We start from the raw sequence: 20,510 nt of genomic DNA on the forward strand, positions 1-20,510 counted from the left end.
GTTGAGTTGCTACTCGTTTTCTTTAGACATTGCAACAAGGTTCAGTATTCATAAAACGAACAGAGAGAGAGGGAGAGGGATTCAGTTTACTATTACAACGTGAAACAATGCTGCTATGCCATCAATATGCATGTCAATAAATTGGCATGTCAATAAAAACAATAGTATATAACATCTTTTACCTCCTCATCTTGATGTATCATAAACATTTCCATTTTTTGTTTATCAATTAAGCCCCTCCAGTACAGAATACTATCTTTTTCCAAACTCAGTTCTATGCCGTTTTTTCGGGCATTGAGTAAGCAATGTAGCAGAACTTTGGATTCCTCAACAGTTCCGATATAGTCGTTTGGAAAACTATATAAAAAGAACAATCAAATACAAATTCAAATATAAAATATAAAATTCTTTCGTTAAATATTAAAAAAATATGACCATACAGTATGAGATATTTAAAAATTAGATAATCTCTAATAAAAAGAAGCAGTAGTATAAAATACCAAAATGTCCTAGGCCAACAGGAACTTGATTTAATAAAGTGTGCAAATATAAAGATAGTTTTGTGGCAGTATTAATACACTATTAAAAATATATGTGAAATTTTCTTCATAATTTTCAACTGGAAATAAATAAATAATAAAATAATATAAAAGTAGTTCAAACATACAAACATTCCTTCTGTAAATATTAAAAAAATTAACTCAACGCGTGAGTTATTTGAAAATTCTCGTAAAAATTAGATAATATCTCTTAAAAAACAGTATTATAAAAATACAAACTTGATTTAATAAAAAGTGCGCAAATATAAAAATTATTCTTTGCCAGTATAAATATAAAATTAAAAGATATTTTGTGGTTCAATCCTCACTGTGTGGTTTCAAGACACTCGAAAAAGTTCCTCAGAACTTACGACCGAGAAAAATCAAAGGTTTTTCTTGATTTAAGTAAAAACAATCTTCGGATTGTCACAGGGTTTCTAACATTACACAGTCTCCTTAACGAACACCTCAGTAGGCCGAAGCTGAGAAACAACGACGAATGCAGATTCTGTGGGGAAAATGGAGAAACACCAGAACACCTTATCATTAGTGATGGGAAAATCTGAATAATTTCAGTAATCGTGCACTCCAGTGTCAAGCGATTTCAATAATTGAGAGATCGCTCGAGCGACATTTCGCTTGTATTTAAAAATACGGGTTTTCGCCCGTCGCTTGTTGTACTCGCAACTCGTAACGCCAAGCAGTAAGTAGTGTTTGCAGAGCACATATTCTTTCGGTGATGAATGGCAAGTAGCAAGCGACGAGTAATTCGCTTGATTTAGTTTAGTTTAAAGCATTGTCGATGTACGTCGTAAAATGTTGTCACTCAGGTACGTAACGGATAACGTCGTATAAATTTGCTACCTGCAATGTATGTAGAAAATTCGCTTGGCTTTGTATCGAGTATGTCACATTAAAATCGGATTTCAATTTATTTCATTCTAGGATCGCTTGCGTTCGTCGCTCGTAACTCGTCACGTGCATCGCTCGTTCATAGTCGAGCGATGTTGGTTATTTCAATAATCGAGTACTCGAGCGAATATTCGCTCGAGTTATCCCATCACTATTTATCATTGAGTGGGCCGAGATGACGACCGTTCGTGCCATGAACTTTGGTACGGCTGATGTCGAGGATGGCGAGCTGGCCTCTGTGGAGCCGTCTCAGATATTGGCTTGTGTTAAAGCGCTGAGACTGATGAGTTATAACTCGTTATAACACAACTCAACAAAGAGGAACACACAAAAGATCTGTAAGGTCGCGGTGATCAACTTCTCTCTTAGACATTCTACATTCTGGTTCAAAAATATTTAAGATAATTTTGTTCCTAATTTTTAGCTTAAAATAAATAAACAATAAAATAGTATAAAAGTTTAGAATTGGGGGTTGGAACCTTGGTGTTACAAGAGCAAAATAAAACACTAATTCACCATAATACACCAAAATACTGTCGTATATATCGTCTGCTGATATAAAAGTAGTTCAAATGTACAGACTTTCCTTTAGTTTTTTTAAACATAATAAAACAATATACTGTATAAAAAGATCAAGAGTATCAAAAATTTTTAAAAAATATAACATAAATATACAGAATGAGTAGCAGAATGTTAAGAAACTGGAAATTTTTATTAAATTCGGTAGATATTAAAAAAATGTTCGAAAACTATGAAAAATTGGATATATTATATATTAAAAAAAATAGTTTATTTAATTTAGAAACAAACTATAAAAATATATTTATTAAAAACTAAACTTGGAACTGTATGAAAATATCATTTTAAAATGCATTTGAAAAATACATTAATTTTATTAAAAGTGACATTAACTAAATGTAACAACTCTTGATCGCTATACATATAAGTAATGATAAAAATAGATATGTTTTAAATGTTTAACAAAAGATGGACTTACGTCATTCTTAGTAATGCGGGCTGCAATTTAAAAGCTGCACTTATAATTTTCTGGCAAAAATTTTCATTTCTCTGGCCAGACCGCAACAGATTTATTACAGGAATGACCCAAGTCTTGATCCAGACTTCTTCATTGTCTGTGGAGAAACTTTTCTCTAATAACATTTGGTATGACTTACAAGCCTAAAAAGTATTGGTATTTAATTATATATATTTCAATTAAATTAAAAAACATACTTGATCGATAATTGTAGGATTATCAACACACTCCAATAGGATAAGCGGTAACTGGTCAAATTCCTTCAGCAAGAAATCACAACCATAATATTTAGCTATGTTTTCATAAGCAAAAAATCTCATCGCACCTTCATCTGGTATTTCTTCAAATTTTCCCACTAGGATATCAGTTAATTCTGTAGAACCTTTAAAATATATTATTTACATCTATATTTTTTAGAGAATATACCATTTCAACTCACCATTCCCATAATGATAGGCCGCTAATGCTACCAATTCTTCAAAGAAAATTTTAGAATAATTTCTAACAGTATCAATAAAATAATCAGCATGAGATGACACATAATACAATCCTTCTAAGAATATGTCTTTGACTAGATTTAAAGGTATTTTTCTAAACTGTTTTGCCATGAGACAAAGGGTCTTGCTAGTTTCTATTACTATAGAGGAATGTCCAGGATTACTTGAAAAATATATTATTAATACAACAATAAAAATGTTTTAAGATAAATACCTTTTATAAGTTTCTAAAATACCTTCAAACAATACCAAAATTAAAGATTTGCCATCAACTGTTTCAGACACTAACTTTTCTTCTGATAAAACACTTATAATTGATGAATATATAATAATAAGATAATCGCTAGGTTTCTCTTCATCACTTGCTTCATTTATTGACAAATTAAATAGTGATTGATTTTTACTTAACTGGAAAAATATATATTATAAATATTTTTCTAAAAATACAATAAACTTACCAGTTGAGATATACTCATGGTATCACCTTCTAACACATTAAAAGAATACACAAACACTAAGCAGACTTTCAGTCTCAGATCAAATCCAATTTTTTCATTGAAAAGAAGAATATAACAGTACATTAACAGAGACTGTAAGTACTGCTCTTTTATTTCTTCAAGGAATGAAATATTTTTAACAAACACAGGCAATATTTGCTTAACAACTGTACTCATAAGAAAATTCAATTCTTCAATTTCAGGAATGATGTCTTGTTTTACTTGACTGGAAATAGATATTTTACAAAAAAAAACAAATAAAGATCTAACAATTACCTTGCATAATATCCGTAACTATCAAAGAGAAATATATACAATGGAAATAAAGGTCTACAATTTGTCTCAAAATCATATTTTGGTGATGTTTGAAGAACAGACACAAAATGCAAAAATTTATGGCACTCTTTCAAATCACATGTCTTTTCATTTTTTATTCTATCCAAAATATCTTCAGCTGTACTCTTTATTATGTCATTCACCAAGTTTTGCTTAATTACAAGGTCTTGTACATATTTCTTCAAGTGCTTTTTTCCATTAAACTTTGTAAAGAGCTCTATAATGGTGTTCCTAACTTCGATATGCAACAATTTGTTCTCTGTAGAAGTTACATAGCAATGAACCTAAAACTATTGTATTAAAAATAATAAGTATTTATTTAGGCAATCTTACAATTTCCTCTATAATCTTTTTTATATCATTCTCGTGGTCAGTAGCAGCAAGTTCTTTTAAAAAGTTCTGTAAAGTTGGATTCGTCAAGTTCTTATTGACTCCATTCTGAAATTCCAAAGGTAACAAGCTGCTTTCCTTAATAGTATTAGAGATCTCGGCCATTCTAACGCCATAAATATTTAAACTACACTTAATTCTTAACTAAAAAATAGGAAATTCATGCTCGTGTTCATCTCATTCCACGCTTTCCGCTAAATTTTTGACGCACGTCTTTGCCGATAAATGTCAGATAAAAGATAAAATTCTTCTTAAACAAAATCACGGCTATAGCCTCTATAGCCATAGAGCATAAATTTATAAAGGGGTCTAGGATCATATATCAAAAAGTAAAAATTAAATAAAGAATTCTCATTTATTTAATATTTTTTCTTTCCTAAGCCGTGTAAGTATATTCCTAGATACACCACAAATTTTATTATTACCTAGTGAGTATTAAATTATTATTGAAAAATATCAAAATATTTAATAGCATCGATATAATTTAAATTTATCGATATCGAAATTCATTCCTAATTTTATCATTGTATAAACAAAAAACAAAATTATAAAAATGGTATTATTGCCTTGATGATAAGCATGTTTGGTAATTATATGGATTGTATACATTTAACGAATAAAAATAATAATTATCTTTTAAACAGATTACAGCAATGTCACACTGACAGATACCTAACCTTCATATGTTTGTGTTCATATGTATTCGATTTATTGAAAACTTAACTTTTGTTCTTCCTCATTTTTTTACTAGTTTAATTATAACAATAAATTTATACATTAAGATAAAATGAGTTCAAAAGTAGGCGATTTAGGTAAAAAGCTCGTCGAGCAACTAAAATCCAAAGAATTTCGAAATTATTTAATGAGGTAAGTCAATAGGTTAAACACTTTCAAAATTTCAAGGTTGTTCTTGTAGCACTCATTTTTGGGGACCAGTGGCAAATTGGGGCATTCCTTTAGCAGCTATAGCTGATTTTGGCAAAGATCCTAAATATATCAGTGGAAAAATGACAATAGGTTGGTTCATTATTACAGAACAAGCAAATGAAAATCGTATATTAATTACATAACATTAATTTTAGCTTTGTGTCTCTATTCCGCTATGTTTATGAGATTTGCTTGGAAAGTGCAGCCTAGAAACATGTTGTTGTTTGCATGCCATTTTACAAATGAAGGAACTCAACTAATTCAATTAACAAGATTTGTTAATTATAATTACACAAAAAAAGGCGAGGAAGAACAAAAGTAACAGTATCTTCGGTATTAAGCATCCGGGTACTAGGTTTCAAAGTACAGGTTACAGTACAGGTTTATAGAAAAAATTGTAAAGCATCATACCATAAAATAGTTTGTAATTACATCAAAGGAAACTAAAACTAGTCATTATAAATAGAGGTAATCTCAAAATAAAAAAAACTGCTTCATAGATATTGATATTTATAAATACCCATAAGACTATATTATGCATAATGTTAGAGACAAATGGATATATTTTAAAAACTTATGGACCAAAGCATCTGAAATGTGCTCAAATATACTTTTATTTACCTCAATAGTGTTTAAATTTAGTGCCTTGGATTTTTATATAGATTTTTCCAGTTGTATATAATATGTACCTATAGATTGGTGTTGTTATTTAATGTTAATTTCCTGGTGAAATAAATTATATTTTTGTTTTATCAAGCCTTTTCATTTAATAGGCCTTGGCTTCTTTTTTGGCGGAATAGTTAACGCGTGTTCTTAGTGCGTAAAAATGTCGTTTTTTTGGAAAATAGTAACCATTTATATCATTGTATTTTTAATATTTTATTTAATTATCATTTCCACCTTACAGTTTTTGTACGTTTGTTTGGAAGATATGCATTGAAAGTCCTAAAAACGGTAAAATGCATTTTTAAAAATGAACGTATTTCTGTGTTTAATTCGCGAAATTACGTAGAAAGATAGACAAAGACGAAAATAATATTTTGACAATTTGCATTTTTGTTCTGACATCTGCTGACATCCCTTTGATTTTGATAAGAAGATAAAGGAGTTTTGTTTACCTGAAGATATAAGAAAAATTATCAACCGTTGCCAAGCATTGGAATAACTAAGAAACATTTAGTTTATTGTCGTTTCTGATTTTTGTGAAGTGTAAAATTTGAAAGCTTATGGAGTTTGTTGAATTAATTGTGATTCTTCGACAAGGTATGATTATAATTTGAATAGTAACGTCTTTTGTAACATTTTACCCATTTTACCAACGACTCTCCTTAATACATATTGTATTTATGTTATTGCAGTTTTTTGAAAAAATACTCCTCAAAAGTGCAAAGTGAATCTGACAATTTCTCTTGGCAGATACAGAAATCCAAAAAATCATGGTGGTTTGCTGTAAGTACCTGTTTATTATATACCTATTAATTTATTTAATATGGATATAGGAGAATGAAAATTCATTTTATAAGAAAATGAAATGTTTATTTTTAACTATTTCTATAACATAGGTACATTACATACACAACATTTAAAAACTTTGATAGAAAACTATTCAATATTTTTAACTTTTAATAAAATGAGAAACAAATCTGGACGGAAATAAATTCACTATGTTTTAAAACAGATTACTCAATTTTGTTTTAAAATTCCAAACTTATTTTTTATAAAATATAAACTTATGTACTATTTAATATTAACTTGTAGACAACTTATAGGCTAGTAGGTAGTATACGAGTATAAAACATTTTGATACCTAGACTAATTATTTTGAACACATAATATTTTTCAATTGTACCCAAAAAATTATATTTTACAACTGTATGGGTATGTTTTATTAGCCTACAAACGAAGCTATGAGATTCATAAATACAGAAATTAATTATATTTTCATCTAACGGAATATATTCTAATCAGTTTTTGGAAACCTTTACAGTGCAAGACAAAACAATTATTAATTTCAAAACAAGAGACTTTTAAAACTACCGTTTTAAAGCAAATTACAGCAAAATTAAATCTATCTAACTTTTGTAATTGACTGAGTCAGGGATGATTTTTTTTGTATTCATTGAGATTACTACTTTTCAATCTAATAAAACTAATTTCTTTATTATAATGTCTATATAATTTGTTTTAGTGACATTTTGTTTTACAAGATATTTTATTGCATTGTATGCAAACCTGGTCATCCTAAATGGGTGGTTTGAATTTTAATGTGTAAGATAAAGATGGAGATATCCTAATGGAAATTCAGACATGTTGAAAAGAGATAAAGAATGGGCTTTGACACATATTGCCAGATTTTCTATGAATATATTTAAAACTGTCTGAAATAAATTCATAATTTATTTTTCTAAAGTCTGGATATTAACTACTTCTACCTCAAGAATCTTTAAATGCCACAACCGCACGTAGGAACCGGCAACGCTGCATTTCATTGTATCTGTTAAACTGGGTACAACGGATGTTAACTCCTCTATCTTTGTCTTATTAAATTACAGACCGTCGATTTAGAATACTTGTGTCTAGCCCTAGCAGGCAACTATTAAGCCCGACCAATCACGTTAGTGTTTTTGACAAACACAAATGAATTAACACCCTCCAAATAACCACGCTAACCAACCTGATTGGTCAAACTTAATAGTTGACTGCTAGGGCTAGACACTTCTTTTAGGATGACAAGGCCAGTATGTTATAAAGCTCTTAGGTATGTATTCTACAAGTTTTAAACTAAATGTAAGTATAAAATATATAAAAAAATATCGGAGAGAGTTCTCTTTTGGACGGTTTTGGTAAAATTACGCGGCTTTCTTATCTAGATGATTGTCTCTTTATGAAGAAAAACCGCTAAAATCACGTTTTAATGTATAAAAAGAAGATTCAGTTGAACTTTAAGGCACTCGAACATTGTTGCCTGTGTCTACCTCAAGAATGGGGCGACCAGAATCAGTGCTAGTATTGACAGTATCAAGGTATTTGGCTGGAGGCCCGTGCTACCAGCCAATCTACACCTGAACATGTCAAATCTGGTTTCGTTATCGTCGATCAGGTTGCTGAATTCTGCCTCTACCAGCTGGCCATCATAATAGGTGATGGGATCTTCAAAGGGGTACTCGAATCCCTGTTTGCACTCGCATTTGTAGCCACCAGTTTCAAAGCCTCTGCCCAAAATGGGAACACACTGTAAAAATTATAGAGACATTCTTAAGTTAGTGTAGGCTATAGGTTTTGTTTTTATTAGAATATAGGTATATAATAATATCTTATATATATTTTTGTAACTGAATAGGCCCCCATACATCAGAAGATTTGAACTGCGAATTTTAGCTACGGACTTAAGCTAGATTTTCATGCATCCGTTGTCCGACGATACGATGATAAGATATTAATTTTATTGGTTGAATTTAAAGACTTCGATTAGTTAGAAAATTAGTCAGTTTTTAAATTTATTGCATTTTCATTCCTTCATATTTTCATTTCCATAACGATTTCGCTGTTTTATTTTATAGTTTAGGAGCTAGCAACGTTTTCGAGAGAGAATTTTAAGAAAGCTAGTTCTTTGCTTGCTATATCTTTTGCTATGCTCTCCTGAACAGAGTGTGGATCGTCTGGCTGCCGCGCCGGTACACGTTGCGTTCACTACTGCGCGTCGTATCTGTATTCGACATCTGTTCAATACTGCGCATCACAAATTCGCCCTGTATTTCCGGAACTAAGAAGGTTTGGATAAACCCATTAATAATATAAGTAGTAATAATATATATTAATAACCTTATTTAGTTTCATAAAAAAGTAGCAAAATACTGTAAAAATCGTATCTATACTCATAAACGAGAAATCCCATAAAACACACGAAAATTGTGATACCCTGTACAGATGCGACGCGCAGTAGTGAACCGCAGTAGTCTACCGGCAGCCAGACGGCCCGCACTTTGGTCAGGGGAGCACAGGAGAGCATAGCAAAAGATATATTAAAGAACCAGTTTTCTTAAAATTCTCGTTTTCCCGACGGTGTACTCTTGTACTATTATATTTTTATTAAGGTTAGATTAAATTTGTCAAAAAGTGTCAAAACGTCCGTTATCGTAAGATCTTTTTCCGTTGACGGGCTGGAGTAAAAAATTTACGGATGAAAAGTGGCGCGAAACCAATCAGAGCGCCGCGCCGTCACGACGAACCATCGTATCAACGGATAACGGGCCCATGAAAATCAAGCTTTAATCGGGCAAAAATCTTATCGGCAGGCTAGATTGGGCTTCCCAAGATATTAGAGTTTTGGTACGTGACTGGCTAAGTCCGCGGACTAACTCCGCAGGCTATGGGGGGCTATTATGTGGCTTTTATAGACTAGATTTTTGATGACGTCACAAGATATGCAACCAAAATTACACAGAGAGCTAAAGTTTTTTTTTCAATTTCACTATTTAATTTGAATTCTAAGAAGTATAATGAGCATGCTGTTGAGAATTAAATTGCAAAAATTTAATACTTGGTTTCTGAGAATAAATATATAGGGTTGGCAACAGAGGATCTTGGGTCGGTATTTACATGTGTAGGAGTAAATATCTTGTCGTAGAGAGAAAAATGCGAAGTGTTTATTACATAACCACTTAATCCTGCGCTTTATTCCATGCGCCTGAGAAAATACTTGCTCATCTCTCTTTGTTCAGTACATCTTATTGTATTGAGCTTATTGACTCTGCACTCTTCGTACACACAAAAATCGGCACCCAAAGCCAGTCGTTGCCGACCGTGTATGTAAGGCTTTTATAAATGTGTAAATGAAAGAAAGTGTTAGAATGTTTTTCAGAGTTCTTATTTAAGAATATTGGAAAGTATTTTGGGTCACTCTAATTATTTTAAAAGGCAACTAAGAAAAAAGGCATTAGAACACTGAAGTTAAGCGACGTAAGGCGATACTAGTGGATGGACGGGTGACCGGTTCGAAGCTCTGTATCGTGTTGTTGTCCAATAAAGGCAAAAGTGTAAAATCCATTGACGCACACTGCTCATTCACGCCGGTTCGAGGCCGGATGAGATCGGATATCTCGTGAGTAAGAATCGATTTAGACACTTGCCAAGTCGGTAGGCTATTGACCATGATATAGCCGAGTAGCGCGGTTCGGATTCCGCGTAAACAAAGTAGGCCCCGTCCAGATTAGCTAAAAGTCCTGCCAGCAAAAAGGAGACGTTAACTGAAATCTTTACTTCTTTTAATTATTTTAAAGCATAATATATCGTGTATTATTAATATCAAAAAGAAATGTCTCTTAAAATATGTATCTCTATTTAGTATATCTATAGAGTATATATAGAGTACAATATATCTATAGAGTACAATATAATAAAAATATCTATAGAGTACAATTAAATAGCTTTCAGTCTGTTTTAGAGGGCAGAACCCTTTAAACAAGAATATCCTTAGACTTATGTCAGTTTTTAAATTGATTTCTTTAGGATCCATCCGTATTTTCGGTTGCATATTCAATGATATCAAATTAATGTTATCGTTTGTTTATTTTTGATAGAAACTTAATCAAGAATTGCAAAACTCCAAATTATGTAAATTATTTGATTGTGAATCGCTGATTGTTATAATGTTGTTATGTTGTATATGCATTTTAAATGAATTGTGACGCTTATGCTGTTGTAGAATATGAAAATGTCCAACTTGGCCAGGGTTGTTTAATAATTATTTTATAATTTTAAAATTATACTACATTGGTATATGTTCATTGCCATGTATGTATTTAGTTAGTATTAGTATTTAACTTTAAGAATCAAGTCTGAAGTGCCTGTAATGGTTTTTTTTAATTTGTAGAATTTCAAATGCGTTATAAATCTTAGTAAATAAATTAATACTAAACCCATATTTAAGATTACAGTGTAGAATTAGGTTTTAGTACTTACATAGGATGTTTTTTGGTCGCACTTGTGTGTGTCCTTAAAAGCGTTGGGTACGTAGAATTTGTCAGGGCATTGGTTTATATCCAGCTTCAGTAAGTCCATGGTAACTGCCACTACACCTCTACATAAAGAAAAACCAAATTTAGTTACTATATTATTAATTGACCTTTGAAAAATTTGTAACTTTTGTCACACACGGATTCACAACTCAGCGACTTGATATAAAATAATAGTTATTTTCAGCTTTAAGTTCGAGTTCATACTCGGTACACTTAATTTTTATATTAGCGCATGTTTTGATGTTTACATATAGCGAGATGAGTTAGACCAAAATATTAGACCCACTGAGATATATTTAGCTGTCAGTGACAGTATTAAAGTGCTATGAAAACGCCTTACTTGAATTCCAACTTAGCTTTGAGACTGTCCCATCCAAAGAACGGTGCGGCGTACTTTATCTTCCACATAGGTACTTTTCCAGCGCAGTCGTAGTACGGTGAAGTCCAGTATCCGTGATCCAAGTTAGCTCCGTGATAAAAGTTCGGAAAATGTTCGTATTTTATGGTCGTCTCCCCGGTCTCGTTGAATCTAACCTTGATCTTCAACCAGAACTTCTCCAAACTATCGAAATTCGAAGCAAACCGACCCTTGAGAAAGCTGAACCATTCCTTGTTAAGGTAGACTTCTTCGGGCTTGTCTAATCGTGCCAGGTCTTCCACGTTGTACTTCCTGGTGTTCAGAGTCTTTTTGTAGGCGTAGGGTGCGAATAATGTGCGGTTGGTAAACTTGTTCCTTTCCCAGTAAGTTCCCGCTGACCAAATGCGGCTGTTGCCCAGGACTATGGCTAGGGTTTCACCGATCATTTGATCTTCTGTGAGTGGTTTGTCGGCTACTCGCTTTCCGGAGTAGACTTCTTGAGGATCGGAGACTTGGAGGAAGGCACTGATGAAGTTGGCGAGACGTAAAGCCATTTTGGCCTCGTTTTGGAAGAATTCTTCCGCTCCTGCCATAACACCTACGAAAAGAACAAAACAAAGTCAAATAATTTGTCAAAAAAGTCTCAAAACGTCTGTTATCGTACGGTCTTTCTCCGTCGACGGGCTAAAACGGGGGTAAAAAATTTACGGAATAAAAAGTGGCACGAAAACGCTATAACCAATCAGAGCGCCGCGCCGCCGGACCATCTTATCAACGTATAACGGATGCATGAAAATCAAGCTTAAGCCAGGCTCTGTGCAACCACAGATTATTGTTATTAGAAAAAAAAATGAGGCCCAAGATGTGATAAGTACCTGTCGAGTTTGGAACAGCATCACATTTATAGAAGAGACCAGAGCCCTTATGCTGGACTGGAAAGGGGCTCTTTTAACATATCACATCCCTTTGAATATAACCGATGGTAAAATTACTACGAATGGTAAAAATTGAGTAAATATCAAGATATTTGGCATTGAGGATGGCACAGTGGCTTAGGAAGACTGAAGACTTGGATTTAATTTAGATTTTGTAAACTCACCTCCTTGCAATACGAGATGTTCGGGCTTATACCTCTTGCATTTCTCCTTGTTCATTGTCAGGATAAAGTTGAGAGCTTCGTGAACGTTAATCCTGGGTTGGTTCAAGGATTCGGGACCTTGAACCGGTCTGGTGTACTCTGGATGTTGGTCCATGGTGACAGCTCTAACGTGCCACGGAGCTCTTTCCCATTGGACGGGCAGTTTTTGAATCCCTACATATCATAAAAATATCAAATAATTAGAATGATCCATTTACTTAGAGAATTATTCTGAAATATATTACTGATTTCTTACTGATTAAATTTATTTTTTACTGAGAGTATAAATGTATAGATATATTGTCACAGATATGCAAGTAACATTAAATCTGATGTGATGGTTAAAATGGTCAAGAACGAGCAGTACTTGGACAGTTGTATAATCAGTGGTCTTATTAAAAGGCCCTAACATTGAAATTATAGCGAGCTATACTCACATCCAATTTTTTTGCAGTCGAATCCGTTGTAATACTGTTCTTCTGTAGCTCTTTCGACAATTTCACCCAAATAAGGTCTTCGGACTTGGAACGGCAGCCTAAAGCCGGGCCTACACCGACATTGGTATCCTCCCCTCCTAAAACCCCATCCATGAATAGGCTCACACTGAAAAAAATCATCGTTTATGACATTTACATCCATGTAAGTATAAGTATTCAATACACATTTTAATTTTTTTTATGTAGGCTCTGTGGCTACTTTATACTTATGATTTATATTGGCTAAAAATACCAAAAACGATTTATATATCTAAGTATTATGATGGTTAAATAATGAGAATCACGTTGTTACCTCTGTAGTTTCTTTTTTACATCTTGCCGTGTCTGCAAACCTATTGGGTCCGCTATTTCCCAGGGCATGTGGACATTGGTTGATATCAATGCGTTCAAAATCCATTTCTACCACGGATGCGGCAGTATAACTGTAAAAAAACGAAGAAATTATGATTTTCATTAAAAAACAACTTAAGCATAATGATACGTATATTAGATAGTTTTTAAATTGATTGTTCAGTTTCAAGTAAGGGCTTTTCCCTATGGATATAGACAAGGTAGGTCTTAATAAGAAAAGAGATGATGTTGTGAAGTACCGCACATCTCTTTAGTCGATACTAATCTGTGAACTATGAACAAACGTATAGAAACGCCATCATTTTTAATTGTTGCCGAATATTCAGATGGCATGAATACTAATCTAAGCATTAGTTGTCTTTTTAACATGATCAATAATCACCGAAATGTTCGTTATGCACATGTGTTCCTAACTTCTTAATATTATAATTACATTAAAAAGCATTTAATATAAATGTATGTGTATGCTATATTATTATGAAAATAAATACAAATAGAAAAGACTTGTTGATGGTTTTATTTGTGCGAAATCATTTAAATCAATTCACGACCAGACCTATTTCTTTGCTAGGGGAATAAAAGCCAAACCAGAATTGAAATAAAAATAAAGGGTGGGTCTTTGCACCCCTTGTGTACCTTGAACTAGGGCGAGGGCAGGTAAAAAGAAGTAATAGAGGGTAATGATGTCGGTCGGGGTGGAATTTTTATGGTGTTTACCCTCCTAGGCAATGTCGTTATTAACATAATTGCACTTTGGGACCCTTTGATGGTTAGGTAATCATTGTAATTAAAAAATGGCAAATGGGTTAGACTAAGAGGCAATTCTAATTACTGCAATTCTATTACTGTGCAATTCTAATTACTGTTAAGGTTTGAATATTATTTAATTTAATTGTGTTTTAATTGACTGGAATATTATTTTGTTCCACTCGATTTTAGAAACATGGGCATTCTTTTGATTTTGCATAATGAGTATTTATAGTTTTATAGGTACAAAAATAACATTGTTTGTTTTTCTTGATGATTTTGAAACCATTATTTGTGAATGTTGAATTATGCTTTTGGTGTTATATTAATTTGTAATATTTATTTACTTTTAAAACTGACCGCGCGTTTCGCAATGTTAGCATCATCAGCGGATGACTGAAACTACTACCAAAGCTTTGAAGTTAACCAAAAGTTTTAACCCAACTGTATATCTTTAACCAATACTTTTTGCTTAACTAAAGGAGATATTCTTTTTCTATAGCTTAGGTTTTTCAAAGGTATATTTGCAGTATATCTTGAATATATCTGAATTATAATGGATATATAAATTTGGAAAATCATATAACACTATACCAATAAAGCTCTAGTCCGATTAACGAAAGAAGGCGAGTGCATTATTTTAAATATTCTAATTAATTAAAACTGAATGTATGATTGTGACATTGACATCAATATAAAAAATACTTCACAGGCGATAAATAGCAAAACACAGGCCCTCTATTTTCGTACTTACGTCGGGTACTCAACGTGTCTGAATCCGGTGTGTCTGGGGTAGATATCTGCAATTGGTACTACTGCGGCCACTAGCCACCTGTTGGATCTGCCGCAATCGAAGTACGGCCTAGTCCACTGAACGGGGCCTGGAACTTCGTCAGATCCCGGAGGACCATGGAATGTGAATGTTTCATTCGTATTGTTGGCGTATCTTATTTCCACCTAAAAAGTTCATTAGGCCCTTATTGTTAATGATTTATATAGATAAGATTAAAAAATATGTCTGCGAAGTCGTATTTCAATGGGAAAGCTGGAGACATGGTATTTTTTATAGGAATACCCAATTTTGTACCAAAATATGTGCAGGTATGTTATTGGTGGGAGCACAGAGGTCGACTTTGAGAGGGAGTGGAAAGACGTTGGAAGAATGGAACGACGCGACGCCAAGAACATCTTGGCAGGATTATCTAAACTCAGAACCAGACAACTTTTAAACGCCGACACGAATGAAATATACCACTGCACTGCAATGAACAACGAACTAGTAGAAAAAAAAAGACATTCTAATAAATAACACAACACTGAAAATAGTAGAACAATATATATATATATTTAGGGCCACTAATACACAGCTCAGGATCTCTGCTACCAGAAATCAACAGAAGAATTAAGTTAGCATGGAGTACTTATAGATCTAGAATGCCACTCTATCTAAAGAAGAAAACATTCGACCAGTGCGTACTACCAGTCATGACCTACGCATACGAAACCTGGACGCTTAAAACGGATATCATAAGGAAACTGCAGGTCGCACAACGCTCAATGGAACGAAATATGCTAAGAATAACCAAGAGAGACCGTAAAAGAATAGAGTGGATACGACAAAAGACCCAGGTAATAGATGTCATCCGCAGAGTCAAATTCCTCAAATGGCAATGGGCAGGAAACTTGGCAAGAAGAACAGACAACTGATGGACCACAAAAAGTACAGCATGGTACCCACGAAAAATTAAGAGACCTAGAAGAAGTCCAAACCTGAGATGGGACCGTTATATTAGGAAATTAGCAGGGGTAGCTTGGGCCCGCATAGCCAACAATAGACAACAATGTGTCCAACTACAAAGAGAGTATGTGATGGAGGCTACACCATAATTGGAAATGGTTGAATAAGCTGAAAATGATGTTGATGATAATGATACCACTGCAACCTAAATAACATAATATAGGAAATGGGGTTGGTGAAAGACGCTGAGCGACTCTGTTTAAAAATTGGAACTATATATGTTTTATGTATCTGTCTAGCTGCTAACAGATCCAGGTTTGAATTGTGCAGTAAACCTATGATGGATCCGAGCTTAAAGAATAACTCTTACTCTCAGATCGAGATCTGAGTCGTAAGAATCTAGCATGCTGGGATTGTGTTATTGTGTATTATATACATATTAACATTATACACCGGCATATTGTGCCAATTTTACTGGTATCGCAGATGTTCGGTTAAAAGTTTTTTTCCAGAGACAATTCAGCTCTTGTTATTAGCTTGCCTTTCAAGCTACCCTTTGTGTACCTGGTATGTTGTTTTGGTGTCGTGCCTGGTATTCACTTGATCTGGCAGCCATTTCTTGTACCACTCGTTGATTCGGTAGTAATCTGAGGTGTAATCAGCACTAGTGTCTGGTCTGATTGCACCTAAGTCTTCGACGGTAAAAGTGTTTAAGGTTGATATCCGCTCCAAATGGACTGGATCGTTGAAATCGTCGGCTCTGAATGTCCTAGGCGCGAATCTAAATAAAGATTACATAAAAATATTAAGCAATGCGTCCACCAAAGTGATCATATAAGAATGTTTCCATTTTGCTACGGGAAATTGTTGGTAAACTTTATTAATAAGCCTTGTGAGAGTTCCCATTGTTCCATTCCCCGAGCCACCCTTGTTCCATTTGAAAAAATTGAGATATGATTAAAAATACGATTAGTGCATCTTTTAATCGGCCAGAACAAGACACGAAAAACATTAGGCGATCAAATCTATTTTCCAAGGCTCCTTGATTAAAAATCAGTATTTTTAACACAGCCACTGTAGATTGAAATTTAAAATACGATTTTTATTTAAGCAAAAATGTCAAAAGTTGACATATGATATGGCATTCTATACCGAGGGTGCCATTTAAAAAGCAAAAGTTGTAGTCATTTCCGGTGAAACAGGAAGTAACCAAAAACAATTGAATACGTCAATCAATCCTAATTTATGTCATATACTAACATACTAAATCTCGTTTTTTTATCTAAAAAAATAAAAAGTTATAGGGGTGAGCTACTTCTGAGACGCACCCGGTATAGGGATATTGGAAGAGACAAGAAAACAGTGTGAATCATAATATATAGATGACATGACATAAGATAGTTATCGATAATAAGTAATTCGATAAACAACGGCAATTCGCTTTTCAAAAATTCTTGTCAAAATTTCTATCCTTAGATAACTTTTGACATAACTAGGATTATATATTGTAGATCGGATTCTTTTTTTGTTATTTATTATGTTCTATTGTTATACACAATTCTTAGCTATTTAGCTGCCTTACCTCGGAAAGGTTTTGTTGAAGAACCCCCTGTACGAGCTCGAATAGGACATGTTCGGAGCGAAATAAATAGCACTAGCGTTGACATGTTTATCCGTGGATACGTCCGCCACCGTCGACAACAAATAGTACATCATTCCCGGATCGTATGTATCGTTAATCGCGGGTCTAATAAATCGACTCTGCAGAATATAAGACCAGAAAAATGCCCTGCTCAGCGCCACATTGTGCACATGCAACAGCTGAGTCCTGTTTGGAAACACCGGGTTGATGTTGACGTCTTTAACGTCGGGAAGATGGGAGACCGAATCGGCAGGAAGGTAAAGATCTCCTGCATGTTGCACCTCACAGTTATCTTTGTTTACCGCCCTGAACGAACGGACCACTTCGTCGAAAGCGTCCCTCGTCTGCCATTCGTACTGAGCGAAAGACAGGGAAATCAGGAACAGCAGGAAAATCCACCACATCGTCGCCGGAGAGTCGAAAGAATTGAATGTTTACCGGAACATCTCTTAAAAACTTAATAGAAGATGCTAGAGAATTACTGGAGGAAGACTGACAGGGCCCTGCCCAAACGGTCAGCGATGTTGTTGCAGGTAGCGCTTGAGCGCGGAGGTGGCACTGCGGCGTTGTCGATGTGACCTCGAGGTTTTTCTTTAGATTTATATCGATTGGGTACAACTGCAGGAGTATAAGATATAACATATAATAATTATAGGGTATTACAACTTGGAGTAAGGTTCTCATCGGATACTTTGATAGCATATATTTCGAGCAGTGTTAGTTTATTGCTATCTCTAACATCTGAAGAAACAGGAGATGAAACTTAACCAGATATCACTCACTAAGGTTTCGATAACATTCGAGATTGTTTTAATAAACTACTAAATATAAATGATAGTAATGAGGAAAAATGCAATTTTAACAAGATTCATAATCCCATCGGATTTAGGTGCCTATGGAGCTTGCAATTTGAAACGCCTTGTTAGTAGACCCACTACAGTTTTGATAGTCGTCCTATTAGTTGTGCCAAAAATTTGGCGAATGAATGTTCTGCTATTTTTTATTTATTTATTTTTTTTTTGGAGAGGTAGCTGATGTCTTTCATTTGATAATTGATTGCCCACACAATTATAATGACCAAAAAATCTTATACTCCTATTTCGACAATGAGATCGCATTTTGGATCGCAACCAAAAACCGATTTCGCTGCATGCAATCCTTTTCAAATTCAACAAGACAGAACACAAAATCAAATCGCTTTGTTTTTGAATGTTAGTAATTTAAAACTCTAAATATTTACTAATAACAAGTCTAACATTAACCTTATAATCAAGAAAAAAAACTAGCCGCAAATTTGAAATGTCATAATCACATTTTCTTGAAGTGCACAGTAATTATTGGGACTTAGAGCTGCTTAGTACTTGTAGAATGCATGCATAACTGAATAGTTGCAGAGCTTAAAGCAACCTGTTTAATAGCCTCAATAATTGTTAGTCGTTAAGAAAGATAAATCAGTGAAAGTCCATAAAACGTGACCACCCAGAAAAAAGAAAAGCAGAAAAGTACTTTTCCAGAATGGCCCTGGCAGCCTAGGCAACGCAACTCTCTCCTGAAGGAGAGTTTGAGAAGAAAGAACTGCTTTTTTGCAACAGGGTTCTGGACGTATGAATTGCATTGATGAGCCTTGTTTTGTTATTTCATATGTCTTTCCGTTGCCATTGTGAGCCTTGTGCTCCGGTACCTGGTTAACGTAATATTTCTACGTTCCCAATGTATTTAGAGCACATTCACAATCTCACAGTAGTGTAGAATTGAGCTCTGGAATTTCTAGAAGTGATTGTTTATTGATGTCTCTAACGTCTGAAGAAACAGGAGATGAAACTAAATCAGATATTATTAACTATACTGATACTACTAATTTTGATTCAATACCCTTCGAGATTGTTTTAATAAGGTGCCAAATAAAAATTATAGTCACTTTGACAATAACAAGAATAATGCAATTTTAAACAAGGTTTCCTGGGCCAGAACCGTTCTGCTTTCCAAGTGGAAACCAACTTAAAACGGAACTGAAGAACCTGGAAGACTCCATCTGTAACCTGGAATGGAAATCTTCCAACGGTCTAAGGCACTCAAAAAAGTTTCACAGAATTTACGACCTAGAAAAATCAAAGATTTTCCTTGATTTAAGTAAAAACAATCTTTGGATTGTCACGGTGTTTCTAACAGGACACCTCAACGAAAACCTTAGTAGATTGAGCTGAGAAATAACGGCGAATGCAGATTCTGTAGGGAAAATGGGGAAACACCAGAACACCTTATCACTGAGTGCGTCGAGACGACAACCGTTCGTGCCATGAACTTTGGTACGGTTGATGTCGAAGATGTAGAGCTGGCCTCTGTGAAGCCGCGTCAGATACTGGCTTTTGTCAAAGCCCTGAGACTGTATGATGAGTTATAATTCAAGAAGTGATTAACGCTCCTCTTAAACTTTCTACATTGTACTGGTATTTGGTAACAGTTTTGTTTTTATTGTAGTAATAACCATTACATTAAGTTGATGTAGCTAAAGAGAAACAGTTGCTATATTTAACACATTTGGCAGTTTTCAGCTCCTTGTAGCAGTGTCATCGTTAACGAATGACTGTAGCTGTTTTTTCCAATACGAGCTAAATTGATTGTTGTTAAAAAGGCAGATAATTTAGGTTCTCTTCATCAAAATATTTTATTTATTAATTTTTGATACCGACATTCTTGGTGTAAAATGGAATGTGTGATTTTAGAATCATCTTCTAATAAATCTAATGGCAGTGGTAGCTTATCCAGAGAATAATTTTGACTTAGGGTATGGATTCGAATTTATTTCAATGCAATCAATGCAACCAGCTTAAGGTTTTCGATTGTGACAATTGTGTTTCTTAATTTTTCTGAAGACTGGGTCACCCTGT

General features: G+C 34.0%; 4 protein-coding genes across 5 annotated transcripts in view; 2 read left to right on the forward strand and 2 right to left on the reverse strand.

Annotated features, from left to right (window-relative positions):
* Positions 1-4,421, reverse strand: part of LOC115888381 (thyroid adenoma-associated protein homolog) — a 44,935-nt gene extending 40,514 nt beyond the window's left edge. For both annotated transcript variants that reach the window (XM_030908102.1, XM_030908101.1), the window contains exons 1-8: positions 4,151-4,421; positions 3,758-4,101; positions 3,443-3,707; positions 3,199-3,392; positions 2,927-3,147; positions 2,685-2,869; positions 2,449-2,630; positions 183-357 (exon numbers count right to left, since the gene is read on the reverse strand). In XM_030908102.1, the coding sequence (XP_030763962.1) occupies positions 183-357; positions 2,449-2,630; positions 2,685-2,869; positions 2,927-3,147; positions 3,199-3,392; positions 3,443-3,707; positions 3,758-4,101; positions 4,151-4,312 (1,728 nt within the window). In that variant the 5' untranslated portion in view covers positions 4,313-4,421. The remainder of the gene's footprint in view (positions 1-182; positions 358-2,448; positions 2,631-2,684; positions 2,870-2,926; positions 3,148-3,198; positions 3,393-3,442; positions 3,708-3,757; positions 4,102-4,150) is intronic.
* Positions 4,422-4,839: 418 nt separating this feature from the next.
* On the forward strand, positions 4,840-5,760 carry LOC115888386 (mitochondrial pyruvate carrier 1). Its single transcript, XM_030908106.1, has 3 exons — positions 4,840-5,074; positions 5,124-5,224; positions 5,290-5,760. The coding sequence occupies exons 1-3, from the start codon at positions 4,995-4,997 to the stop codon at positions 5,454-5,456; spliced, it is 348 nt and encodes a 115-aa protein (XP_030763966.1). The 5' UTR covers positions 4,840-4,994; the 3' UTR covers positions 5,457-5,760.
* A 478-nt stretch (positions 5,761-6,238) lies between these two features.
* LOC115888383 (heterogeneous nuclear ribonucleoprotein Q) overlaps positions 6,239-20,510 on the forward strand; it is a 122,488-nt gene continuing 108,216 nt past the window's right edge. The window contains 2 exon segments of the mRNA XM_030908104.1: positions 6,239-6,397; positions 6,493-6,583. Coding sequence (XP_030763964.1) covers positions 6,571-6,583 — 13 coding nt within the window. The 5' untranslated portion in view covers positions 6,239-6,397; positions 6,493-6,570.
* LOC115888382 lies at positions 6,685-18,147 on the reverse strand. The gene is made up of 9 exons (XM_030908103.1): positions 17,563-18,147; positions 16,545-16,761; positions 14,997-15,199; positions 13,437-13,566; positions 13,085-13,250; positions 12,609-12,821; positions 11,492-12,107; positions 11,096-11,213; positions 6,685-8,366 (listed from the first exon to the last, which is right to left on the reverse strand). Exons 1-9 carry the CDS (start codon positions 18,024-18,026, stop codon positions 8,106-8,108), a joined length of 2,388 nt encoding a protein of 795 aa, XP_030763963.1. The 5' UTR covers positions 18,027-18,147; the 3' UTR covers positions 6,685-8,105.

The sequence above is a fragment of the Sitophilus oryzae genome, unplaced genomic scaffold (assembly GCF_002938485.1).
Source record: "Sitophilus oryzae breed Bouriz unplaced genomic scaffold, Soryzae_2.0 scaffold_734_pilon_pilon, whole genome shotgun sequence".
In the NCBI taxonomy this organism is placed as follows: domain Eukaryota; kingdom Metazoa; phylum Arthropoda; class Insecta; order Coleoptera; family Curculionidae; genus Sitophilus; species Sitophilus oryzae.